The sequence below is a fragment of the Chaetodon trifascialis genome, chromosome 20 (genome assembly GCF_039877785.1).
Source record: "Chaetodon trifascialis isolate fChaTrf1 chromosome 20, fChaTrf1.hap1, whole genome shotgun sequence".
In the NCBI taxonomy this organism is placed as follows: Eukaryota; Metazoa; Chordata; class Actinopteri; order Chaetodontiformes; family Chaetodontidae; genus Chaetodon; species Chaetodon trifascialis.
The window spans coordinates 15,620,006-15,642,282 of record NC_092075.1 but is presented as its reverse complement, the minus strand read 5'-3'; the positions used below and the strand labels follow the sequence as shown (position 1 = coordinate 15,642,282).

Genomic DNA, 22,277 nt, shown 5'->3' with positions numbered 1-22,277 from the left:
TGATCTGTAAAGGAGAGTTTCTATCTTTGTGAGAACCAATTAAAGATTTACTCTTTCAGAATGAGGATATTTTTGAATATGGAGGACACTTTGGCCATTCTTCACTTGCTAAAGATCTATTTTGAGACACAAGAATGAGTTCAAATAATGAGTTTCTGCAAATATCTAATGAAGCCAAATGTGTGTGTCTGAGCCTCAGTGAGAGACTTATGGATAAAGATGACGCAAGTGTGAAGAATTCATAAATTTACTTAAAACAAATGATACCGATGAAGCTGTAATTTACGTATGTCAAACTCTGTCAAAAAGTAAAATTAACACAAAAAAAGACAAAGATCAACAACATGATGAAAAAGAAACAATAATGCCCAAAAATGGAATAGCAACTTGTCTACAAAAACAATCAACAGCAATAGTTTAAAGTGATTGTGTGCCACTGTGGAATTAGAGGTGACATAAAGGTTTTTTAAAATGCAGTTAATATGACGACTAGCTTGTCATTTCTCATTTCTCTTTTCTAATCCTATTGGTTAGTAGTGACGGCTTGACTGCTCAAAATAAAGAAGAAAAAAAAATCCATTGATTCCACATGCAATGGATGAAGCATGATGTGTGTATCTACAACAGTTGAGCGTATATCTGCATGGTTGGTCGCTTCAAGTCTTCAAAGGTTAAGGCTCTGGGGTCAGGGGTCAGAGTCTGCTCATACATGCATTTAACATTTTTCAAGACAGACCCTTCTGATGGATGTGTGCTGGAAAACACTACAACATTCCTTAAACACACCTCCTGAACTGAAGAAGGACTATGAAAATTACTAAAATATGATGAGTGTCTATGACACAGAAACCTGAAAAGAAAAACTGGGCAAAGAAAATGACTGAAATCACTTTACTGCTTGGCTATTCGATGTTTGTCAGGGTTCATTTGTGTTTAAAGTGTGTTTTAAAGCACCAAATCACTATGTAAGTCCATTTTATTGGCACAGGGACAAACAAGTTCCCAGGGTTAGCAGTCAGGCTCAGTATCAGCATTTATGTTCAGTGAGTTTTGATGCATTCGCTCCAGTATCCGATGTATGCTACTGAAGCTGGGCCTGTCTGATGGTTGTGTGCTCCAACAAAGCCTCATCAGATTATACAGCTCCAGAGGACAGTTCTCAGGACAGGACAGGATGTGGCCGTCCCTCACATAGTAAATGACCTCCTCGTGACCCATCCCATAGTAGGGCTGCATCCCATGAGAGAAGATCTCCCACAACACTACACCATAGGCCCACACATCTGATTCAGTGGTGTAGCGGTTATAGAAAATAGACTCTGGGGGCATCCAGCGAATGGGGATGGCATCATTCTCATTGGCTTTGTAGTAATCAGCTGAGTAGATGTTTCTGGAGAGGCCAAAGTCTGCAATCTTCACCACCATTTCTTCCCCAACCAGGCAGTTCCGGGTTGCAAGGTCGCGATGGACGAACTTGCGCTCTGATAGGTAGGCCATTCCTGCAGCGATCTGCTTGGAAATTGACAGCTGCTCAGCACAGGAGAGAAGTCCCGCCTCCAGCTCGGAGGAAAAACTGCGACCCGACAGGCTGGCCCGGCTGATGGTGCGCACGGATTGGGTTGGAGATCGGCGACGCAGGAACTCATTGAGGTCACCGTGGGCCATATACTCGAACATCAGACACATGGGTTTACCCACTGCACACACACCTGAGGGAGAAAGCAGATGGTTTTATTTCATGTCCGAGGAGGTTTAAGAAAACTAACACAAATACTCACCACATAAACATGCTGGTGACATCATAAAGCCACGCGGAATAGTATATCACTCAATGAGTTCATTCACTGTAAAATGTAAATAAATATTCAGCCTAGACATAAACACAGACGAAACCATCTGCAATGTGTACATGCTCACAAATAAACTCTCACGCATAGTGGATGTACAGTCAGTAGCCCTGTGATGTAAACGTACTATGCCTCCAAATTAACCTTATGTTCCCCTAACCCTGTCCACTGAGCAAATACAGGCAATTAAAGAGAATTTCTATATCTGGGAGCGGTGTGATTGTGGTTGCACTTGAATCTCAGATGTGATTCAAAGAACTTAATTAGGTGTAACTCAAAATTTTGTGTGCATTTGGTAGCGAGGGCTTCCACAGCCTCCACAACTGAAAGTGTTGGCGTGCTTGATGTGGAAAGAAAGTGTTTCTATATATTATTTAAAAAAACATACAGTAAAAGGCAAAAGATAGGACACACCAAAACTATGACATAACACATAAAACAATAAAGTGTAAACAAAGCAAAATCTGTTTTATGCTTTTAATTCTTCGCAGTCAAAAGCTTTTCATGAGAGCTTTGCGCACTGTTTCAATCTCTTAACCAGCCTCATGAGGTCGTCACCTGGTATGCTCTTCAGGTAACAGGTGTGCCTTGTTACAAGTTAATTGGTGGAATTTCTTGCCTTCTTCATGCATTTGACACTATCATTTGTGCTGTGCAGAGGCGGTGTTGGGATGCAGTAAATAGCCCCATTCATCTACTGTAATAATCCTTATTATGGCAAGAATCTTTCGGCTAAGTAAAGAGAAACAGTTCATTACAGTTATCAGCCTCAGAATTCAACATCCAATAGCGCCTCAGATTAGAGCCCACATAAATCAGACACATCTCAACATCAACTGTTTGGAGAAGAATGTGTGATCCAGGCCTTCATGGTCCAACTGCTGCAAAAGAACCATTACTGAGGGCCAAGAAATGCAAGAAACGGACATCAGACCAGTGCAAATCTGCCCTGTGAAATGAAGAGAAAACTACTGGACAAGACGGTGTGTCCAAACGTTTGACTGGTGCTGTAGAGACTCACTACACAATAACTTAAATTGACAAAATCCGAAAAGGATGTTTGCATGGTGAAGAAATCGATTTAGCTTAAGATTTCATGGACAGGAATGAAGTCTTGTGAGTGCAATAGCACATTGCAGAGTAGTCTAGCATGGGCAGAGGTTTGCACTCGCCACAGTCATTCTACTTTATTTACGACTTATTTACTTTACCTCTGTAAAAGAGTGGCTGTCTGCTTGTTTATCTATGCATTCCTGTAAATGCTTTTTTGCAATGTGCACTGCTAAGAGGAATTAGAGCACACACTGTTCAGACTGTGCAGAGCTCCAGCAGCCCTGCAGAAGTTGCAGATGTGCCGGTCGTGTAACCTGGCATTCATGACTAGATTTCAAGTATTTTATGGTTCTGCAGAAAAAATCATAACAAATCACCAGGTCTGCCAACCAGAAAAGAAATACCCCCACTGCAACCAGACAGTAGTTTCAGTTTCTCTTTCTACAGCCAAATTTCGATTGGGGCCTTGCAGATGTTGTCTGTGTTCTTTCCAATTCAGCAGATGATTAGTGAACTTTATGTGGTTAGTGCACTGAGTCATACTGGCCACAATCATAATTCTGATTTAGTGTACTTCACTGCTTCTGCTTCTGTCTGAAAAATAAATTGAAACCTCATTGACCCGGCAGTAGCAACGCCATTTCAAACTGTGTTTTTTCAAACCCACACAACAAAAAGGAAGTTCCCCAAAACACCGCATATGTCAAGATGAATTTTGGGGAATGGGGTATAAAACGAGACACAAGACATCTAGAATATTTTGGATGGGACTGTGCAGCCACTGACAACATGGCATCTTTGGTTTATACCTGCAATGCGGTACCTTTGTGTCCCCCCTCTGGCAGCAAGAATAATTGTGCAAACGCTGTTGATGTGCCTAGTTCTGGCAGCCTTCTCAATCGCTACAGTTGCACTCTCCTTCAGCTCATCATTTCTGGTTGGCATAAAACACATTACTACCAATGCACCAGCGCTGGAATGTCACCATGGACACCATATTTAAAAACTCAGGTATACAGCAAAATACAGAGAGATTTACCAGCAGTTATAGGCTTAATCAGATTCAGATGGATTCAGGGTGCCATACTGTAGTTTTGTAGAACTCAAATAAGCATAAAAACATGATGTACATCCACGGTCTGTGTGGGTTTTTTGGGTGTTTTGTCATCTAACTGTCAGCACAAGAACTACACCAATAACATGCTCACATGGAATTTTAGGAAAGAAGAGGAGGCTTGGAGGTCATGCTCAGTTAGTTCATGTCCCGAGGGTCACAGAGCTAGACTGCTCCCCAGAGAACGAGCTCTGATTACTACTCCCTGGGGTGTGTGTTGGGGGGTCGACAAACAGGACTGTAGTTCAACAGTAGCAGCCTCAGCTGAAGGTCAGTAGCAGGATCAAAATGTTTCACTGCACTGCTATATATACAGAACACAGAGGCCCCATCCTGCACACACATGCACCAACCTAATGACACACGGACATATGGCATCTCTAATTATGACACGTTATGGATGATACATATATTTTTACACATGATTTATGGTGTATTATTAGTCCTGAGGGTGATTCGAGGTTAACTGAATAATTGAATCAACTCTGGTTTCACACACACAGTAGAGGCTTCAGCGTTAGCGTGTCACTCCCCAGATGACTCATCCAAAATCAATGTCACTAAAGACTAAACAGAAAACATATGATACTGCAGTTTGACACACGCCTGATAAATCTAATTTTTCTCTGTAGCGGTGAATGTTGATTTAAAGATATTTCACAACCACTGGAGTTGGAAAATGGACCAAAGTAAACAAATTTGTCTCTGCGCAGCCAATGACCGATGGCTGTGTTTGCTCACTGACAGTGCTGAGTAGTAGTATGTGTTGTATCGTTAAATGTCTTTCTGAAAGTATATTTAGATGCAAGCTGTTTGCATTAGATTAGATAGGCTGTATTATTGTAGATAACCTTTAATAGAGGACATTTGTTTTACCCAACCCAATAATGGCACATTAGCTGCCAAGGAGCATTTGTTTACTGGCAAACAGTCCAATCTGTATCTCTAGCTGTTTTATGGTACTATACAGTAAAAGATCTGCCAGAAATGGTTTGAGTTGAGTACCAAACTCTATACTTTTAAGGGTGCCAGCTGAATTACGTTGCACAACAAGTACTCACAAGAGGGAGAGAGTACGACACTCCTAAAGTTTGTTCAAGCTGCAGAAAGTGGTCGCAAGTATACTGTTCAAAACTCAACACAGGCAACACTCACTGCAATGACGTGAAATACAAAGCTGGCAAATCTATGAGCTGAGGTAACACCTGGTCACACAGAGCTGCAGAGTGTACTGTATTTGTTTGCCCTTGAAGGAGTTGAACCCTCTATGGACGACGAAACTTAAAGTGCAACACGATCATTGATGTCCTTAGGTAATTTATTAGGCAGTTGAACAAGCTGTGTTGTGATAACTGAACATTTTTCATTATCTTGGTTGATGTTAGCTTCGCACTTTTACAAGCTCTGGTCATCACTCAACGACCGGCTGTGTCTGAAATTCCCTACCAACATGCTATTTAGTGAGGTAAAGCAATATGTGAGATTTTTTAGTTTAGTTAGATACCAATGGAAATATTACAGTATACCGAAACGGAACGGAAAGGGAGGTAGGAAGGGGTTTTACTGTTAGGTGTGTGTTAGAAATAGAGAGGCAAGTACTGAGAAAAGGTGCTGTTGGGTATGGTACCGATATTAGTTCAAATGTGAATGGCATCCAATTCTAGAATCCCTATAAAAACTCTCTGAAGGAAGAAATTTTGTAAGAAGGCCGTCAAGTGCATTTAGCCTTTATTTTGACGTGGTTAGTTAACTTTCTTACAAACACCTTTTTTGTATGAACCACTAAGAAAATCAGGTCAACTAGCAAAGAAGAGGATTTTTTTTTTTTTTTTTACTTTTCTCCTCATTCAGATCACTGGTTACGTTTGATTAGCACTGCTAGTATCCATATATGCATAGTCAAGGCATTAAACCTCCTCTGTGCACGTGTGTGTGTATCCCTCTCTCTGCTGTGGTGCCTGTGTGTGAGTGTGTAATTGGCTGCAGGTGAGCTTGGTTGTGATCGCCTGCGACTGTGTAGGTTGTTCCAGGGAGCTGATTGGTTCCAACCCCCAAGCTTGCTACTTAAAAGGCAGATTTCTCCTGAAGCTCCCAGGGTCTCTCCTCGCTCAGTCCACTTCCTGCCAGACTCCCAGTCAAAATATCTCTGTGTGAATTTAAAAGGCTGAAAAATCTTTGTTGCTGATGGTTCTTGGAAGCCGGGAACAGGAGAGTCTCGTTTTTCATGTTGCCTTTCCACTAGGCCGGCTCGTAACAGGGTTTATTTCCAGATAAATAGTAAATTAAACACGCCATTATCATACGGAGGAGGAGGTAAATTGTCTCATCTCTCATGAGATATTTTTGTTTTACTTTGATCTTACAGTATGAATTTACAATATGAATCATGAACTGATTCTCAAGTAGCAGTTTTGTTTGGCCCCTGATAAAGCTAAAAAAAAAAACCAACAACACAGGGCTTTGATTGAGCAAAATGCTGTTTGAGGAAAGAAGGTTACAAAATGAGCAAGTCTGTGTGTGGTCCTCCTCCTTCAAAACCGCAATTTTCCCTAAAAACAAACAAGTGTTTAAGTTTCCCAACCTTCGCCCTTGATTGTGCTCTAGAATACAGCGTACGTTTTTACACTCATGATGATTAAAAATAAAAATATCAAATCAAAATTGATGCAACAGAACCAGAGATATGGTGTTTTTACGGCATGCATTTTTCTTCTTTGTCAAGATCAACAGAGGTTCAGGTGAGCTGCTGGCCTTAGGCAGAGAGGAGGAGCAGGCAACAGAGGTCTGCTAAGCTCACCTATTTCTCACTCTGCACCCCGAGATTTTCACATATTCTGCAAAGACCTGTAAAGTCAATTTGATGTGTGAAATTGGCGAAGTTCCCCTTTAACTATAGGCACCTCGAGATCTGGTCAGAGCCCTGGGTTTGTTACCATGATGAATGCTTTCGCCCTTTTTAAAAAGGATCTTGTTTATGAAAAAAACTGCTCATTATGTTACCATGTACTTATGGCTGATTTGATGACAAGTGCAACATATCCACCGCACATTATCTCTCTTTTTCTGTCTTGTTACTCCGTCTCTGTGTTTCTATATCTGTTTTTGCACTTTCCTTATATCTCCAGCAAACACACAATTGAAAATCCAGCTGTGAGTGCAGCCTCTTTGAAAATTTGATTTCCACCTTCTCTTTCACAGACACACACACACACACACACACACACACACACACACACACACACACACACACACACACACACACACACACACACACACACACTCTCTCACTTACCCAGGAGTCGGACGATATTCGGATGGTCAAATTGAGCCATTAGTGCTGCCTCTCTCTGGAAGTCATTCTGCATGTCAGCTGAGGCTTCCTCCTTCAGCATCTTCACGGCCACCATTGTGAAAGACTCCATTGGCAGCAGGCCTGGTGCCCTGCAACAAACAGACATGCACAAAAATGTTCAAACACAAACAAAATAGAAGAAGAGATCGTTTAAGAATTCCAGGATGCGTCTGCATAAATGCACAATATCAGGAATAATGTTGTTGGTTTGATGCATTTACCAGATTTCTGTAGCCATGTGTTTTGAATATACCTTTTGAGTCTCCTAACAAGAAGCTCAGTAAAATAATGTAAAACTATGTTAATGTCTTGGACGGTAAATTTCAGTCACTTGGAGGAAACATGCATTCAATACACAAACATACACACGCTTCCTGTGTTGGCTCACTGAATGGGCAAACTAAAGTCAACATGTTGTTTCTCAGTGTAGATTTATATATAGCTTGCACACACAAAATTACACACGCACATATGGAAACACTCACTCAGTCATCAACACACACACACACTCACGCACACTGGGAAACTACAGATTGAAGCCCATCTGTCAGGGAAGAAGATATTACTTGTCGGGTTCTTTATCTGTACTCCCGAGTGCATTTACACACAGGAAAAAGTCTGTATTTGCACATGTTGCCTGTTTCTGGTCATGCATGCAAAGTGTTTATGCTCTTGTGCCTCCATCTCTGAAAGGACAAATTTTAGTCTCTCTCAGAGTCAGGATGTGGTTAATAGGAAAGACATTTTGGTCAGTCATCACTGCCTGCAGAATGCGCTAAAGGGCCCGAACTTTCGGTTTAAGGTTAAATTAGGTAGAGTTTGGACATGTGGTTGATTACAGATATTGACTAAAGAATGAATTATACCAATGCTCTCACATGTATAGTTGTACAAATCTGTGCGTGTGCACGTGTGTGTGTGTGTGTATGCGTGCGTTGGTTATGTTCCCAGGAGTGTCCATATACGGCACCATTCCAGTTTTCATGAAGGGATTACCAGCTAGCGTGAAGGACATCTCAGATCTGCATGGCTAAATGCAGATGCTACCATGGAAATGAATTCTAAAAGGATTTCACTCCACCTTTGACTGTGGCTGGGACAACAATAAACATGTTTGATTTGATTGATGGATGTAGTTGCGTTCAACTGTCTTAACCTCACCTCACTGTCCTAAATACTAAACTACAGCTATCCAACTAAGCCACAGTACCAGTGTATGGTTATGTAGACGTTCTGTATGTTGCACTGTTTTATATATGTTTTGCTATTGCTGCTCTTTACTGTTTTTGTTACAGGTATTGTATGAGAAATGTTCCATTTCTAAAGCTTTGTATGTAGTTTATCTCAGTTCTTTACACATTTGTGTGTTTTGCACACTGCTGGTTTTTATTATACACACAGCCCTTTGAGGCACATTTTGTGATATTGCGCTGTAATAAACATTGACTTGAGTTGATTTGACGTAACCATAATCCAACTCTTACTCTTTAATCTCCTCTCTGGAAAATGTGACTATGTTGTTTGTGTCAATTACAGGCTGGTGGAGGTCATGTTATGGGTCTGAGGGCTGTGGGACTTGTGTAGGAGGAGAGATAAAGTCTTAATAATGAATCTCACAATGTTAGAAAAACTTTCTTGCAGCTACTGTATGACCCAGGTCTGGTATTTAGTCTGATCACAGGGATTAGTGTGAGACGTTGGTGTCTTGCTGTGAACAGGGTCAGTGTGGAGTGTAAGTGACACCTGTAGCAGCTCTCCTTGTGACTTTGCGAATGACACAGCAGTTCTCAAAATGACCAGTGGCCATGTTTAGCCACTCTATCCCTCTCTCTCTCCCTCCCTCTCTCTCTGGATCCTGTCTGACCCCTTTCCCTTCCTCCACCTGAGAAATATCCAGATCGTCATGTTAGCTCCTGGCAGCGACTATGATTATGACATGGCAATGTTATTAGTCTGAGTAATGTAATATTGGAAACAAATATCCCTCAGTCTCTTTCGCATCCAGGGTGGAAGATTCTTCAACCTCTGTGTCTCTCTCCTATTATTTTCAAACCTTCTTGTCTCCTTTTATTACCAAATTGGATAGACATTCATATGATTCCCCCTTTCCCATCTCACCTGGCTTGGAAAACCCGTCCAAAGGCTCCCTCTCCAATATCTCTAACATATTGGATATTATTTCGGGGATACTCGAGGGCCAGCAGTTTTGAGTTCAGCAGCAGGGGAACCCGCTGGTACATGGGGTTGGGGTGGAGTCGATCCAGCAGGAGCTCTGATGGAAGAGCGCTCAGGTGCGGGGTCTCCATCGCTCTGCAGAGAGGAAGAGATAGTGACAAACAGAAAAGTGGACACAGCTTAACGAAGAACTATGCATCTTCTCATGTCTCACCTCTTCCGGTTTCTCCACTGCTTCCTCCGTCTGCGGCAGGCCAGGATGGTGACGGTGAGGAAGACTGCGGCTGCGAGCACTGTCAGGATGATGACGATGACAGACATGGAGAAAGCTGGAGACAATGCTGTCGTAGGAGGAAGAGGAGGTGTCTGACGAGGGCCTGGTGGCTCTGGCTTCCTCTCTGACAAATACAGTTTAAATCAGTAAATCAGAATGTGTCACTACAACCAAGCTTTTATTTATATGTTTATTTGTTATATTAATCAGGAGCCAACCAGGTGTCATGGCAAAGAACAAATTGATATCTGGAAAATGAATTCATAATGTGAGCCCTTATTATTAGATAATGATATAGAGTTTCACATTTGATTCCTCACTGTAGCATGTTCGTATTGCTGAAACAACATCTAATATAGCATCACAACTGCATAAAACCAGGATGATTGTACAGTGAATGTCTAGAAATGGCTTCTCCTTCTTGCTCCCTGCTTTACATTCTTTTGCTGATATCATTCTTTTTCTCTGCCAAAAGTTTTGGAAGTGATCCTGGATACTTAATGCATGACAGAGACTTGAGTTAATGAAAGAAACAAAAGGCCGCCACTATACTTTTTATCACTTTTTATACTATTTCTAATCACACCATGAACAGTAAGGCTGGCCAAAACCTAAGAAACAGCCTTAAGACCACTGCTACTGGAGAACCTGATCGATTGTCAATCAAAACATGTATTCATATCAGGCTCCATTCCGCTCTATTCCGAGGCATCTAATCTTTCAGCAGAGTCCTTATCTCGAACACATGGCTGACATCGGAATGCCTCCATCATGGGACAAGGTTTATTGACAACTTCAATGTCTTTTGGAACTGTAAAGAACGTTTTAGGCCTAATGGAGTACACCTTATCATCACTGGTTGCAGACTGCTCGGCACCAACCTGCGTCATGCCCTTTGCATGATGTACCAAAACAAGAATAAGTGCCAAGGTCAGCCTGCACAGGCAGAAAGCCTCACCCAACCCTCTGCTTCACATCACACAAGGCATCCAGAGGATGTCTCCGTCCCAGTCGGGGATCCAACACCCCTCATCCCTCTCAACCAACCACATCCTATCACAAAATCCTTACAGCTGAGATAAGCTCTTTTTAATGTCAGATCATTGGCTAACAAATCCCTTTTCGTTAATGATCTGATAACTGAAAAGAATTAGCATTTTATGTTCTTATTTAGCTAAACAACACTACTTGGTGTAGCTACACTGATAGAAGCTTGTCCTCTAAATTATGCTTTTTATCAGTCAGTCAGACAAAACAGGAAAGGAGGAGGCATCGCTAAACAGTTTGTGTGTAATGACATTGACCTGGGTGAGCTTGCACCATTTGAATATCTTGCTCTTGAGCCGAAAGCAGAATTATCAGTGCTCATCATTAGGTTGTTTCGACCACCAAGATATTCACCTGTGTTTATGTGGAAATTGTCTTTTCATTCCCTTTGATCAGTGGGTTTTCTAAAGAGCGAGGAACTGGCTTTGGAAAGAGGTGGAAAAGGAAGGAGGGACAGAAATCAATAAGAGGCAGTACCTGGCACGACGCTTGTCTCCGCACAGTGTGGCACAGCGCAGTACTCCCAGCGTATGTTGGGATTCGAGGTGTAGCACCAGGGCCTGTCGCTGATCCCTCCAGGGTTCCTACAGTGGTTGTCTGAGTTCTTCAGCTCTGGAATCACGTCCACTGACAGGCGGTGCTGGTGGGGAACCTACAGGACAAGACAGAACAGAACAAAGGGGAAAAAAAAGAGAAAATTAACAAGGACTTTGCATTTTTCTCAATAACTACAAAGTATTGTCATAAAGCCAGCTGTAAGTGGAACAGGGGAGGTTGAGTTTTCTGAATTATTGTAGCATTTTGTAGCCCTTATTTCAGATAACAGTTGTGGTTGCTTTTTTCTACTTCCTAAAGCGGTGAATACATCTGGCCTGTGTGTCCAGAGGTGTTTTTGAGTCAAACATGTTCTGTTCTGTTGCTGACCCTGTGCTCTCCAGAGCGATGGACAGGAAACACACTTGTCTTGAGGGATCAGTAAAGTCTGATCAATACATTTCTCGCCACTTTTTTTTTTTTTTTTTTTTTTAAGATGTTCAAGAACTGTTGTAGGCAGATTTGGACAGATAGAGTTTTACTTTTCATGGGAATTTCTGACTCTTCATCAAAACAAAACTTAGACATCCTTTCAGATCATCTGATACATCTTTCAAGACCCTGTTTAGGGTCTAAGGTAAGGTTACAGTTTAATAGCTGAACAGGGAGTAAAATGTTCTATTGTGAGGGACATTTGGGGTTACACGGTTGTTTCTGGAATCTAGAGTGCCAACACAAATACCGAACATCTGGTATCTTCATGCGCCATGAGCTTTCGTCATCAAAAGAGCAATGGTCCGAAGTATCCCGAGAGATGTGAGGTTATGAGCTGAAAAGGCTGGGTTCAACACATGTGCTGCTGCAGCTGAATGCAAGAAGCAAAGAGCTCACAGGGTTGATTTCCCACCGGTCCCAGGAATCTTAAAAACAACAAGTTCTCATACCTAAACGACAACATGGATAATTTGTCATTGCTATCCAAAATAATCCTCTGAGCATTTCTTGATCCCTCCCACCTGTTGGCCCACAGTCCAAAAGCTACTCAGTTAACTAAAATCACTTGGTTTAGGTTAAGGAAACACTGTGGTCATGGTTGAAAGGGACCAATATGATTTGTTTTCAGGAGATGGGATGCAGACAGCAATCTCCAGTGTCCAACACTACACATCCCATCAACTCCAAACCTTCTCCCTCAAGACTACAACAAGGTCACGCTACTTGATCCTTTGCTTATGAGGGAAAACAGTCATTATTCTAATGACCACCACAGGTCACTTGACAGGGAACACAAAGGCTGTTTCAGGTTAAACAAATTAATAATGATGTTGCTTTTTCTGCTGAGAACGGTCCAATTAAAAAACACCAAAGGTTCATTGAGCTTTTGGAATTTAAAACAGAGCAACTGTCATTAAATGTGGGTTTAAATAATGGAAAATGTAACAAGTTGATGTAATAACCTGCTATACAAATATCAGCCACATTGACAAGTATGTATTAAATCATAGTAGATGTAATATTAAACTGATGATGAATAATATCCAAACAGTGACTCAAGTGGCGTGTCTTGCAAAATCCTGTTAATTAACATTTCACAATGAGTAATAATGGGGGTTCACTTAATTTATCACATCTAATGCATTACGGACATCTAACTCATGTTTAATTCATTAGTAGTGTTCTCAACTGTCTCTGCAAAAAGACTGATTCAAGTTTGCTGTATTTTTCCACGACTCAGCACAAAATAAGAGATGACTCACATAAACAACACATACATATGTGGTGAGTATGTGCTAAACATAAATGTGATCGGAGGGTAACATAAGACATGTGGAACATTAGACTTCTGTGCTCATTTCCTCCAGGACTCATATGTACAGAATGTTTTATATCCACTATAAAAAAAAAACATTTGGGTAAAAACATCTGCTCTATGATGTAGAGAAGGTAAATGATGGCTTTGGGCTGAATAATCTCGTGTTGCAGATTTTAGAAAAATGACACAAACTGTGCAACATATTGGTAACAGATGCTCTTCCTGTGACTCTAATGGAAAGTAAGCAGGTGAAAGCTGCTATCTACTCTCAACTGTAAATCCACCATCAGTAATGAAACACAGCATCGTGGATCAGGGATGATGCATGTAAGAGAAAGCTTTTGCAGTAGGGCGAGAGGGAATATGACATTTGGGAATTCAAGTAAAACAGTCAAGAAAGCTTACACTGTTTTTAATCGGTAATTAGCATCATATCCATTAATCATTTTTGTGAAACGTGTATTCCTGTACCTTATTTAGCTGAATCTGGCAGTCAGCTTCATATTACCCTCAGGGAGAACTGTTCCAGCAGACATTTTCCCAATTATGCTTTTATTATACTTACAAAAGGAAATGAAAGCTTAGATGCTGGTTGGGAGTTTAATGCATTATCATCAGAATAATCCCTTTGTGTTTAACAGCCTGCCTTTCAACTTATGTTTGGCCAAGACATCATATCAGAAAATTCCAGTCTGTTCCTGGAAGCAGCACATGCTACATTCTCGCTATCTGTAACTTAAGTAGTTAGTAATAGTGGTTCCCATGCTTCTTTACACCACAGCACACCTTCCCATAAACCCTGAGCCACACAGCCCCCAATAAAACATGCATGCATGTGCACAGATACTTATTGGTTTTTACAATTTTAGATTTTATATTATCATATAGTGTCATGTTACACCATATCATATCAATGTTATTAAGTTAAATAATATAAGCCCATTCTCAATCTCTCAGAAGTCCATCAGGTGCTCTGCAGATTTACATTCATTTAAATATTTAAAGTTAAACATGCTGATGTCCTTTTGTTTTTGTCCAGATTAAAATGAGCTCACTCCACTGGCAGGCGGTCTTCTTTCATGAATATCAGATATAACATATACATACTGAACATGATATTCAATTCATGGGTACTTGTCTTCCACCCCTCTGTCTCAGCCCTCATGATGTATCAGCATTTCTTCAGTTGTGTTAACTGTGCCAGCTCTTGCTCGGACCATAATTTTCTGACAGCTGAGTTCCTGAAAAACTCCTGAGGTTTTGACATGTTTGAAAGTCCATCCATCCATCCAATTTCTATACCCGACTATCCCTTTCGGGGTTGCGGGGGGGCTGGAGCCTATCCCAGCTGTCATAGGGCGAGAGACGGGGTACACCCTGAACCGGCCGCCAGTCGATCACAGGGCAACATATACACAGACAGCCATTCATGCTCAGGGGCAATTATAGAGTCACCAATTAACCTAATGAGCATGTTTTTGGTCTGTGGGAAGCCAGAGTGCCCGGAGAGAACCCACGCATGCACGGGAAGAACATGCAACCTTCACACAGAAAGGCCCTCTGCTGTGAGGCAGGCGCACTACCTGCAGCTCCAACTTGCCGCCATGTTTGAAAGTGTACCATAAAACATACTTACTCTAAATGTCTCAGATTTTGTTCATGTGGTGAAATGTTATTAAAATATGAAGCAACGATATGATAAATCTTGCGTCACCCTTGGCCGGTCCTCAAGACACCCCAGGGTGCCACAGCACCCACTTTGGAAACCTCTGATGTAGACAGCACATTGCTGTCATGGAGCTCTAACTGACTATTTGCATGAGATAGGACTTAAAAACCTCGATTTCAGACAATAGACAAATGCAGGCTACTCCACTTAAATCACAACTGTGGCTAGCTAGACCAAACATTAGCCTCACGGTGTGGAATCAATAAAACTATATCTTGTCTAATTTTACCAAGCGGGGCTGCCGTGCATAGTTTTAAATGTTCAGAGCGTGAAACAACACAGAACATTCAGCCATATTTTATGAATATCAGTACTGCCTTTCATTGTTCTTCAGTAAGATTTTTTGAGTTTCTTGTGCTGCTTTTCTTGCATTCAAATGCACTTTAAATTTGGAGCCACATGGCATCTACATACTGAATCAAAAGCCAATGCACCTATATTTGCAGTGTTGTCCCGACAGAATATTCATACATGTGCATTTTCACAAACACACCCACGCAAGCGACTCCAGCCAATGTCAGCCTGTAGGAGGAGACCGTAAATCATGTGTTTTTAGACTGAAGATGGTGTTTGTTGAAGGAGGCTCAGACAAACACTGAGTGGATGATTCTCCCAGTGTGGGAGACCAAAGTGTTTGTGTGTGCTTTTTTAGATGTCAGCGAGTGCGATAGATGTGGTATTCATATTTTTCAGCATTGTGTGCTTCAGCATACACACAGTTTGGGGTGTGTGAGAGGCTGAGAAAAGCTTTTTTTGTGAGCTGAAAGTGAAGACAAGATGGTGTGGAGAGGAAAAGAAAGAGAGGAGAGGGAGAATGTGCTAATATTGTGATTCGCACTAGAGAGCAAATGTTCCCTTGATTTCACATACATGTCGTGTGTGTGTGTGTGTGTGTGTGTGTGTGTGTGTGTGTGTGTGTGTGTGTGTGTGTGTTAGTGATGGAGTCTGTGCAGCATATGCGTGTGAAAGCTAATTGCTTCCAGAGGCAGGATGTGACACGGTGAGCCCCTCCCTCTCTGCTGACCTGGCACACAGACACACAGACACACAGACACACAGACACACACACACACACACACACACACACACACACACACACACACTGCACAGGAGAGTAGTAACAGTTCACCCTAACAGACCATCTCACTGAGCAAAGCCATAAAAACATAAAGAGGCTTTTGGGCCACAGGGAATGTGTGTGTGCTTATGTTTGCACTTGTAAGCACTTTTGTGTGTTTTTCTGTTTCTGGTTAGGGGTCAGGAATGTTTGGTATAAAACTGAGCATCTACACACCAAATATCGGTCACACTTCAGTCATTTATAGGTTTAAATCTGTCAGAAACTTAGACGCTTGGGTTGCATTGGGTCAGCATTTGTTACATTGGCGGCCCTGTGATAAAAGCCGTTCTGTTCGGTAATTCCCTCATATTATGTATGTATATATGCATCTGCACTGCATGTTTTAATTAAGTTTATATATCCTGCACACAAACCACAATACCTGTTGCCTCCATGACTGACACAGTATCCCAGACCTTGTCACATTCATGCTGCCTTGGTAGAAACGTCCTCTGTCATTGTAACATGTTGCTGTTGACACCAAGCAGAAGATATATACATATAAGATTAATATGATTATTAACAATTAATATATTATTCATTCATTTCTGTGTGAGATCTAGTTCTGATGACTGACAGCACTTTTTAAGCACACTTACTTGTAATTTGATCTCTCTTGATATCTGAAAAGTTGAAAAGAACGGATTTAAAAAGTACTCATTACTCATTACCATGCCTCAACTCGTTGAGCCATACACCACACACACAAGTTACACACCTGCAGCTGCAGATGTATTTTGGCTCACTGAGTTAGACCCTCTTAATGACCTCATCAGTATCAGTCTAGCAGGCCAGGCTTTATTTGGCCCTGAGCATACAAGCAGCTGCAGCCAGCCAACTCCTACTTTTCTTTTACATAACACTCCATTTCCTGTCTGCTTTTTGGCTAAATTGCTGTGCTCAAACTTTTTCTGCTGAATCTTACATTCAGCAGACTCGAGAAACTAGATGTGTTTGTTTGTTGCAACACTGCATACAGTGAGCTATATACAGACACGGGCATATAGAGCATTTGCCAGATAGAGAAGAAATGACATTTAAGAAAACTGGCATGAAAATAACATGCAAATCAAATCAAGAAACTCTTCACAAACTGTCTCTGAGATATCTTACCTACAAAAGGCACATGTGTACAAGCATCAGGGTCTGTGTGAAGACTTGGTAAGGCCTGACAGTTGGGCAGCAGTGAACCGGGAGTTTGGGACCCAGTGGCAGAGCTGAAGAGGCCAGGCTGCACTGAACTGCTGCCCTCTAATACCAACCACTCCTTATGACAGTACAGCTCCTTCACTGCCAGGCAGTGTTCTCTGTTTTGTAAATGAAAATGACTCATTATTATGATGTGATGCATTATTCTGTTCATTTACTCAACAGAACAAGTCAAATTAAGAGCAAAGAGACACGTGTGTGCTACCTGCAGACAGGTTTAGGTGCCGGTCCTAACCCTGATGGGTTGCAGTCAGGGAAGGAGGAGTGGCAGAGCAGTGAGCGTATTGCAGGGCTACAGAGCATACTGAGTCCTTCCAGCTCCGTCCACCAGCTCTGAACCAGGTACTCCTGCATGTCCTCGGGGTCCGACAGGGAAGAGTTAAAGAAAACCAGCAAATCGTCTTGCAGGATGGTGCGGCACACATCTCCACGATAGGCACTGCAGTAGCCTGCGACGCCTTTGTAGAGTCTGTGGGATGAAGACACACACACACAGACAGACATAACTATAAGATTTGACTGCTGGACCCCTTACATTACCATTTGCATCAATAACTTTGTCTGGCAATGCTTTTTCTGATTTATTTGTGCGGAGGATAAGCAGCAGCATCCCTCATCAAATACAGGGTCATGGATGACTGGGAGCCCAGAATGGGTGAGAGATGAGTGTCACATTTTTGTGCTAGTCAGCAGTCGCAATATGTCTAAACTTGATCTGGATAAAGAGCAGTTACTACATGTGTAACTCATGCGCAGGAATTCTTTATTTAAATATGAATAGGAAATGACTTTATTAATTAGACCAGTTAGCTATTAATTTATATTGAGTTACATACATAGAGTCTTCATAAAGCTAATTCACATTTAGATTTACAGATAACTTGCTATCTACATACTTATTGGTCAGGAGCACTTGAAATGCAAAACGGACATTTACAGTAGACACCCCTCAACACACAGAGAAGAAAGTCAATCACGGCACTGCCCTTATGTTGCATGGACCAACTTCACTGGAGGTGCACTTTACAAAAGAGAAAGAAAAACAGTGAGCAATAGATGCTGACTGTCGCTCCCCAGAGGAATCAGTCTTTTAGTGCTTTGGCTGGCAGTTAGTGAACTTGTGTGCAAGTGTGCGAAAAAAAAAAAAAGCAATGGTCTACTTGTAACAACTGAAATATCCTCTTTAAAGTCATCCAGATGTTGATTATGAAACAGGTTGTAGAAGGCTCATATGAGATTACATGTCTGTCTGCCTGTTGGACTTTCCTGCTGCCTCTAGATTGGACAGATCAGTCATACATACGTTCATAATCCTGCCCATCAGTTTCCCACTCGGTCCGCCTGTGTGTTTTTCAGCTCTTACGTCTGTTCGTGTGCCAGCTCGGCCGCGGCCCATATTTCTTGCCATATGCCTCACATCTATGATCTTTCTGTCTGTCTGACAGCCTTCACTCCACGTTTCTCTCTCCTGTCCGTGTACTGTAACACCATTAAAAAACCCCAGATGTCGCCTCATGGTGCTTCAGCAGAGCTCAAATCAAACCATCAAACCATCACACCTAACGCTAACCTGTAAATCTATCAACCCCATCATCCCATCATGTCCCCTTTCTCTTTACTTTCCCTCTATGGCTCGCTCTGGTTCCTGTAGATATATGGTCCAGATGTGGTCATGGGTTGGCAAATCATGTAAGATCTATCCATTAAGTTTGAGCATTCTGTCTGTTTATGACCAGCAATCCAGTCCAGTCCACCTTTACCTCAGAAATTCTCATCAGGTATCCCAAGGCCAACAGTCTCTCTCTCTCTCTCTCTCTCTCTCTCTCTCTCTCTCTCTCTCTCTCTCTCTGTTGTTACATAGTCCAGATGTGGTGACTGGGGTTGCATTGCGGTTCAGCAAAGTTCAAATTCAACTCACACCATATGGGTGACCGAGAGACCGGCTCCCTATTGACATTGCAGGTTCACTGACAGAGCAAAAACAGCGCTTAGTCTCTTCAAACACGCATCATTCTGTTGCACATATAAAAATTCTGTGACAGGCAGTGCGCAGTGGAATTCTTATGATTTAAGGTGGTTCAACCAAGCTTTTGGCATATATATCATATAATAAGGTACAGGACAATTCTCTTACCTCCACTCTATGGGGAAGTGGCAATATCCAGAAGACGTTGGTTGAAGAAACACAAGTAAGAGGATCGGGGAGAAGAGGGGAGGAAGACAGATGAGATAAGGAAAAAAGAGAAAAATCAGGCTCAGTGGAAGGAGAAGACTAACCATGGTGCTTCTCTCACCATGTCATAGTGTGCTGTGAGGAGACTGAGGGACAACCAGGTGGAGGGACAGTGTGTGTGTGGTCAGAGAATGTGTTTTTTTAAGGGACTGTTGGGAGTGTGGGGGAGCGTGAGGGAGTGTGAGGTGTCAACCACATGAGGGGGCATGAAACAGCTGAAGCCACACAAAACACAACTAATAGACAGACAAAGCAGCAACAACCCCCGACGACACGCACAAACCTAACAGCTAGGTATCTATCAGATGTTGTAATGTGTGATATCTAAGTGCTGAATGGAAATGAAAATGTGTCTCTACCTGCGACAGTGACTCTGGCGGTTGCCTTGACAGTATTGGCTCCAGCACTGTGTCTGTTGGAGGCCAGACATGTGTACAGAGCCGGCTTATTCACCGTCAGTTTAAGAACAGACAGGATCACCTCTCCCATCAACGTCTCTTCAACAGATGCACCTGAGATCTGAAAAAAAATAAATAAATAGATAAATGAAAAGACAGAAAAATATGTCACCATGAAAGGACAAACTACACTTAAAATATGCATTCTAATTATATTTCCTTATAAAATGAAAATGATGTCCCATTTCTTTAAAGATAGATGGATTTGTGGATTGAACAACCTGAAAACACATTGACACACAGTTGCACAGAGCATTTATTGGGAGGTATTGCAGATTTGAGTGACAATTCTCTGTGTGTTTGCTGCTAAAACTGATATAACTCATATAAAAAATCTCGACTAGTACAGCTTTAAAAACTGCACTGTAACTATATTGTCTTATAAAATCAAAATTATTCTCCACAATTCAGACCATCATGGGTAAAAAATACATAATCACATCCCTAATGTCTTCTCCACTACTCTACAGATACCACACAGTGTAGTCAGCAGACTTTCCAAGCTCAGTATTTATTGTTGGAACTTGTAGCTCAAGCTAGTCTGCACATTAGCTTTGAAAGGTTTCATATAACCAGAAAATGAACTGGGTCAAAATCGTCAAAATTACAGCCCAGAAATGGCTTTTGTTGTCTGTTAACAGGTAGCATTTATATTTCACTATGATTATGCGTTTAGGTTCAGATTACAGAGTCTCAGAGCAACACAACTTTGTCTTTTGGGTCACTTTGATCCTCTAATGAGAGGCAGCAATCTGAAAATGCTATTGAGTCGTGTGAACACATTTCTCAGCTGAATAAGAAGGTGTCCTCCCAAACTTGAAATAGAAATTAAACAAAAAAAAAATGTTGTCTTAAGATTTAATGTGTAAAGTGTTTATATACTGATTATATTACAATTTCATGGGTGTTGAGTTGATGAAAGCGCATACCTTATGTGTCTGGCATTACTATAACCACTTGTAAACATTTAGAAGATTTAAAATTTCCCTGGTATTCAAACAGGGCAGATGTAGCCAGATAAAATGCATTTGTTGTTTTTAGTTCCAGTATTCACACTTAGATATATATAAATGATTTATGTCGTCTGTGTGTGTGTGTGTGTGTGTGTGTGTGTGTGTGTGTGTGTGTGTGTGTGTGTGTGTGTGTGTGTGTGTGCGCGCATGTGTGTGCAAGTGTGCGAGTCAAGGTGCTGATGTGTGCCGTGTCTATATTTGAAGTCATGTCAGACAACTCCTGTTTTTAGGCCGAGCTCGATCCAGCTCCGCTGAAATTAACGACCACAACAAGCTGCCAGAAAAGCAGCTCGCACAGTCATTTTAATCAGCATACACACATACACACACACAGTATTTACAAGTATTATGGGCCTGTAATCACATTGTAGCTAGCACCCAAGACTCTTAAATAGCCAGACATTATGTGATGTATGTCTGCCCACAATGGCACGCATAAAAAACGTCTGCAGCCTGAAGAAAGTCCTCTTTAACATTCTTACGGTGGTCAAGTATGTAATCTCATGTCCATGATTTAAAAAAAAAAAGAAAAAGAAAAAAAAGTTCAGTAGTCAATGAGGTAATGTTATGTATTTTAGCAGGTTTCTACCAGGATCAATCAAAACCCAATTAATGTACCAAAACAAGAGCATCAGTCTTAAAAGAAAAGAGGGTGTAAGTGCATGACAAAATTTACTTTTAAGACTGAATTTATCAATTAAAGTCTAAATAGAGCACTGTTCTTTCTTGGTCTGAACAATCTCTTGAGAACAGTCTACAGGACGTAGACTCCTCTGGTGTTTTACTTAAGTTTTATACTCACATTTTCAAAAAGAAAAATAAAATCCATGCGTTTGGCATGAGTCATGAATAATGTCTTCCCCTGCTGTCCCCCAAAGCACTGCATGTGGTTACAACTGAGAGAGTGATTAAAACCAAACCATCGCAAAGAGTCACATGTCAGAACATCATTAGAAGACTTATCATAGTAATTGGACACTTGGCATTCTGCAGGTGCCTGTTTATCTCCTATAGTTATCTTTGTTTTTATGATATACATCAGCCCTCTGTACTGGCTACCATATATCCCAGTGAAGCCACCTTGCGTGGATTGGCTATCAGACCATCGAGTCAGAGTCTTCAGATCACAAATCAGCAGTTAACACAAACCATTCAACACCTTAAGACCTTAAGAACGTTGGTGCTCACTCCCTTAAAAGAGACAACACAATTAAAGCTGATAACACTGTGTATCACTGGCTAAATGGAAGGCAATCTCTTCAATCCCCTCTCGCCATAATGAGAATTCCTTTGCTGTTTATATCAC

At 41.5% G+C, this 22,277-nt stretch overlaps 1 protein-coding gene across 1 annotated transcript in view; it reads right to left on the bottom strand.

Moving 5' to 3' along the window:
* Positions 1–1,008: 1,008 nt before the first annotated feature.
* Positions 1,009–22,277, bottom strand: part of musk (muscle, skeletal, receptor tyrosine kinase) — a 29,103-nt gene continuing 7,834 nt past the window's right edge. Inside the window, exons 7-17 of the mRNA XM_070989451.1 lie at positions 19,860–20,019; positions 19,402–19,408; positions 17,473–17,736; positions 17,172–17,365; positions 16,658–16,681; positions 16,441–16,529; positions 11,340–11,514; positions 9,756–9,939; positions 9,485–9,676; positions 7,307–7,455; positions 1,009–1,709 (exon numbers count right to left, since the gene is read on the bottom strand). Coding sequence (XP_070845552.1) covers positions 1,009–1,709; positions 7,307–7,455; positions 9,485–9,676; positions 9,756–9,939; positions 11,340–11,514; positions 16,441–16,529; positions 16,658–16,681; positions 17,172–17,365; positions 17,473–17,736; positions 19,402–19,408; positions 19,860–20,019 — 2,139 coding nt within the window. The remainder of the gene's footprint in view (positions 1,710–7,306; positions 7,456–9,484; positions 9,677–9,755; positions 9,940–11,339; positions 11,515–16,440; positions 16,530–16,657; positions 16,682–17,171; positions 17,366–17,472; positions 17,737–19,401; positions 19,409–19,859; positions 20,020–22,277) is intronic.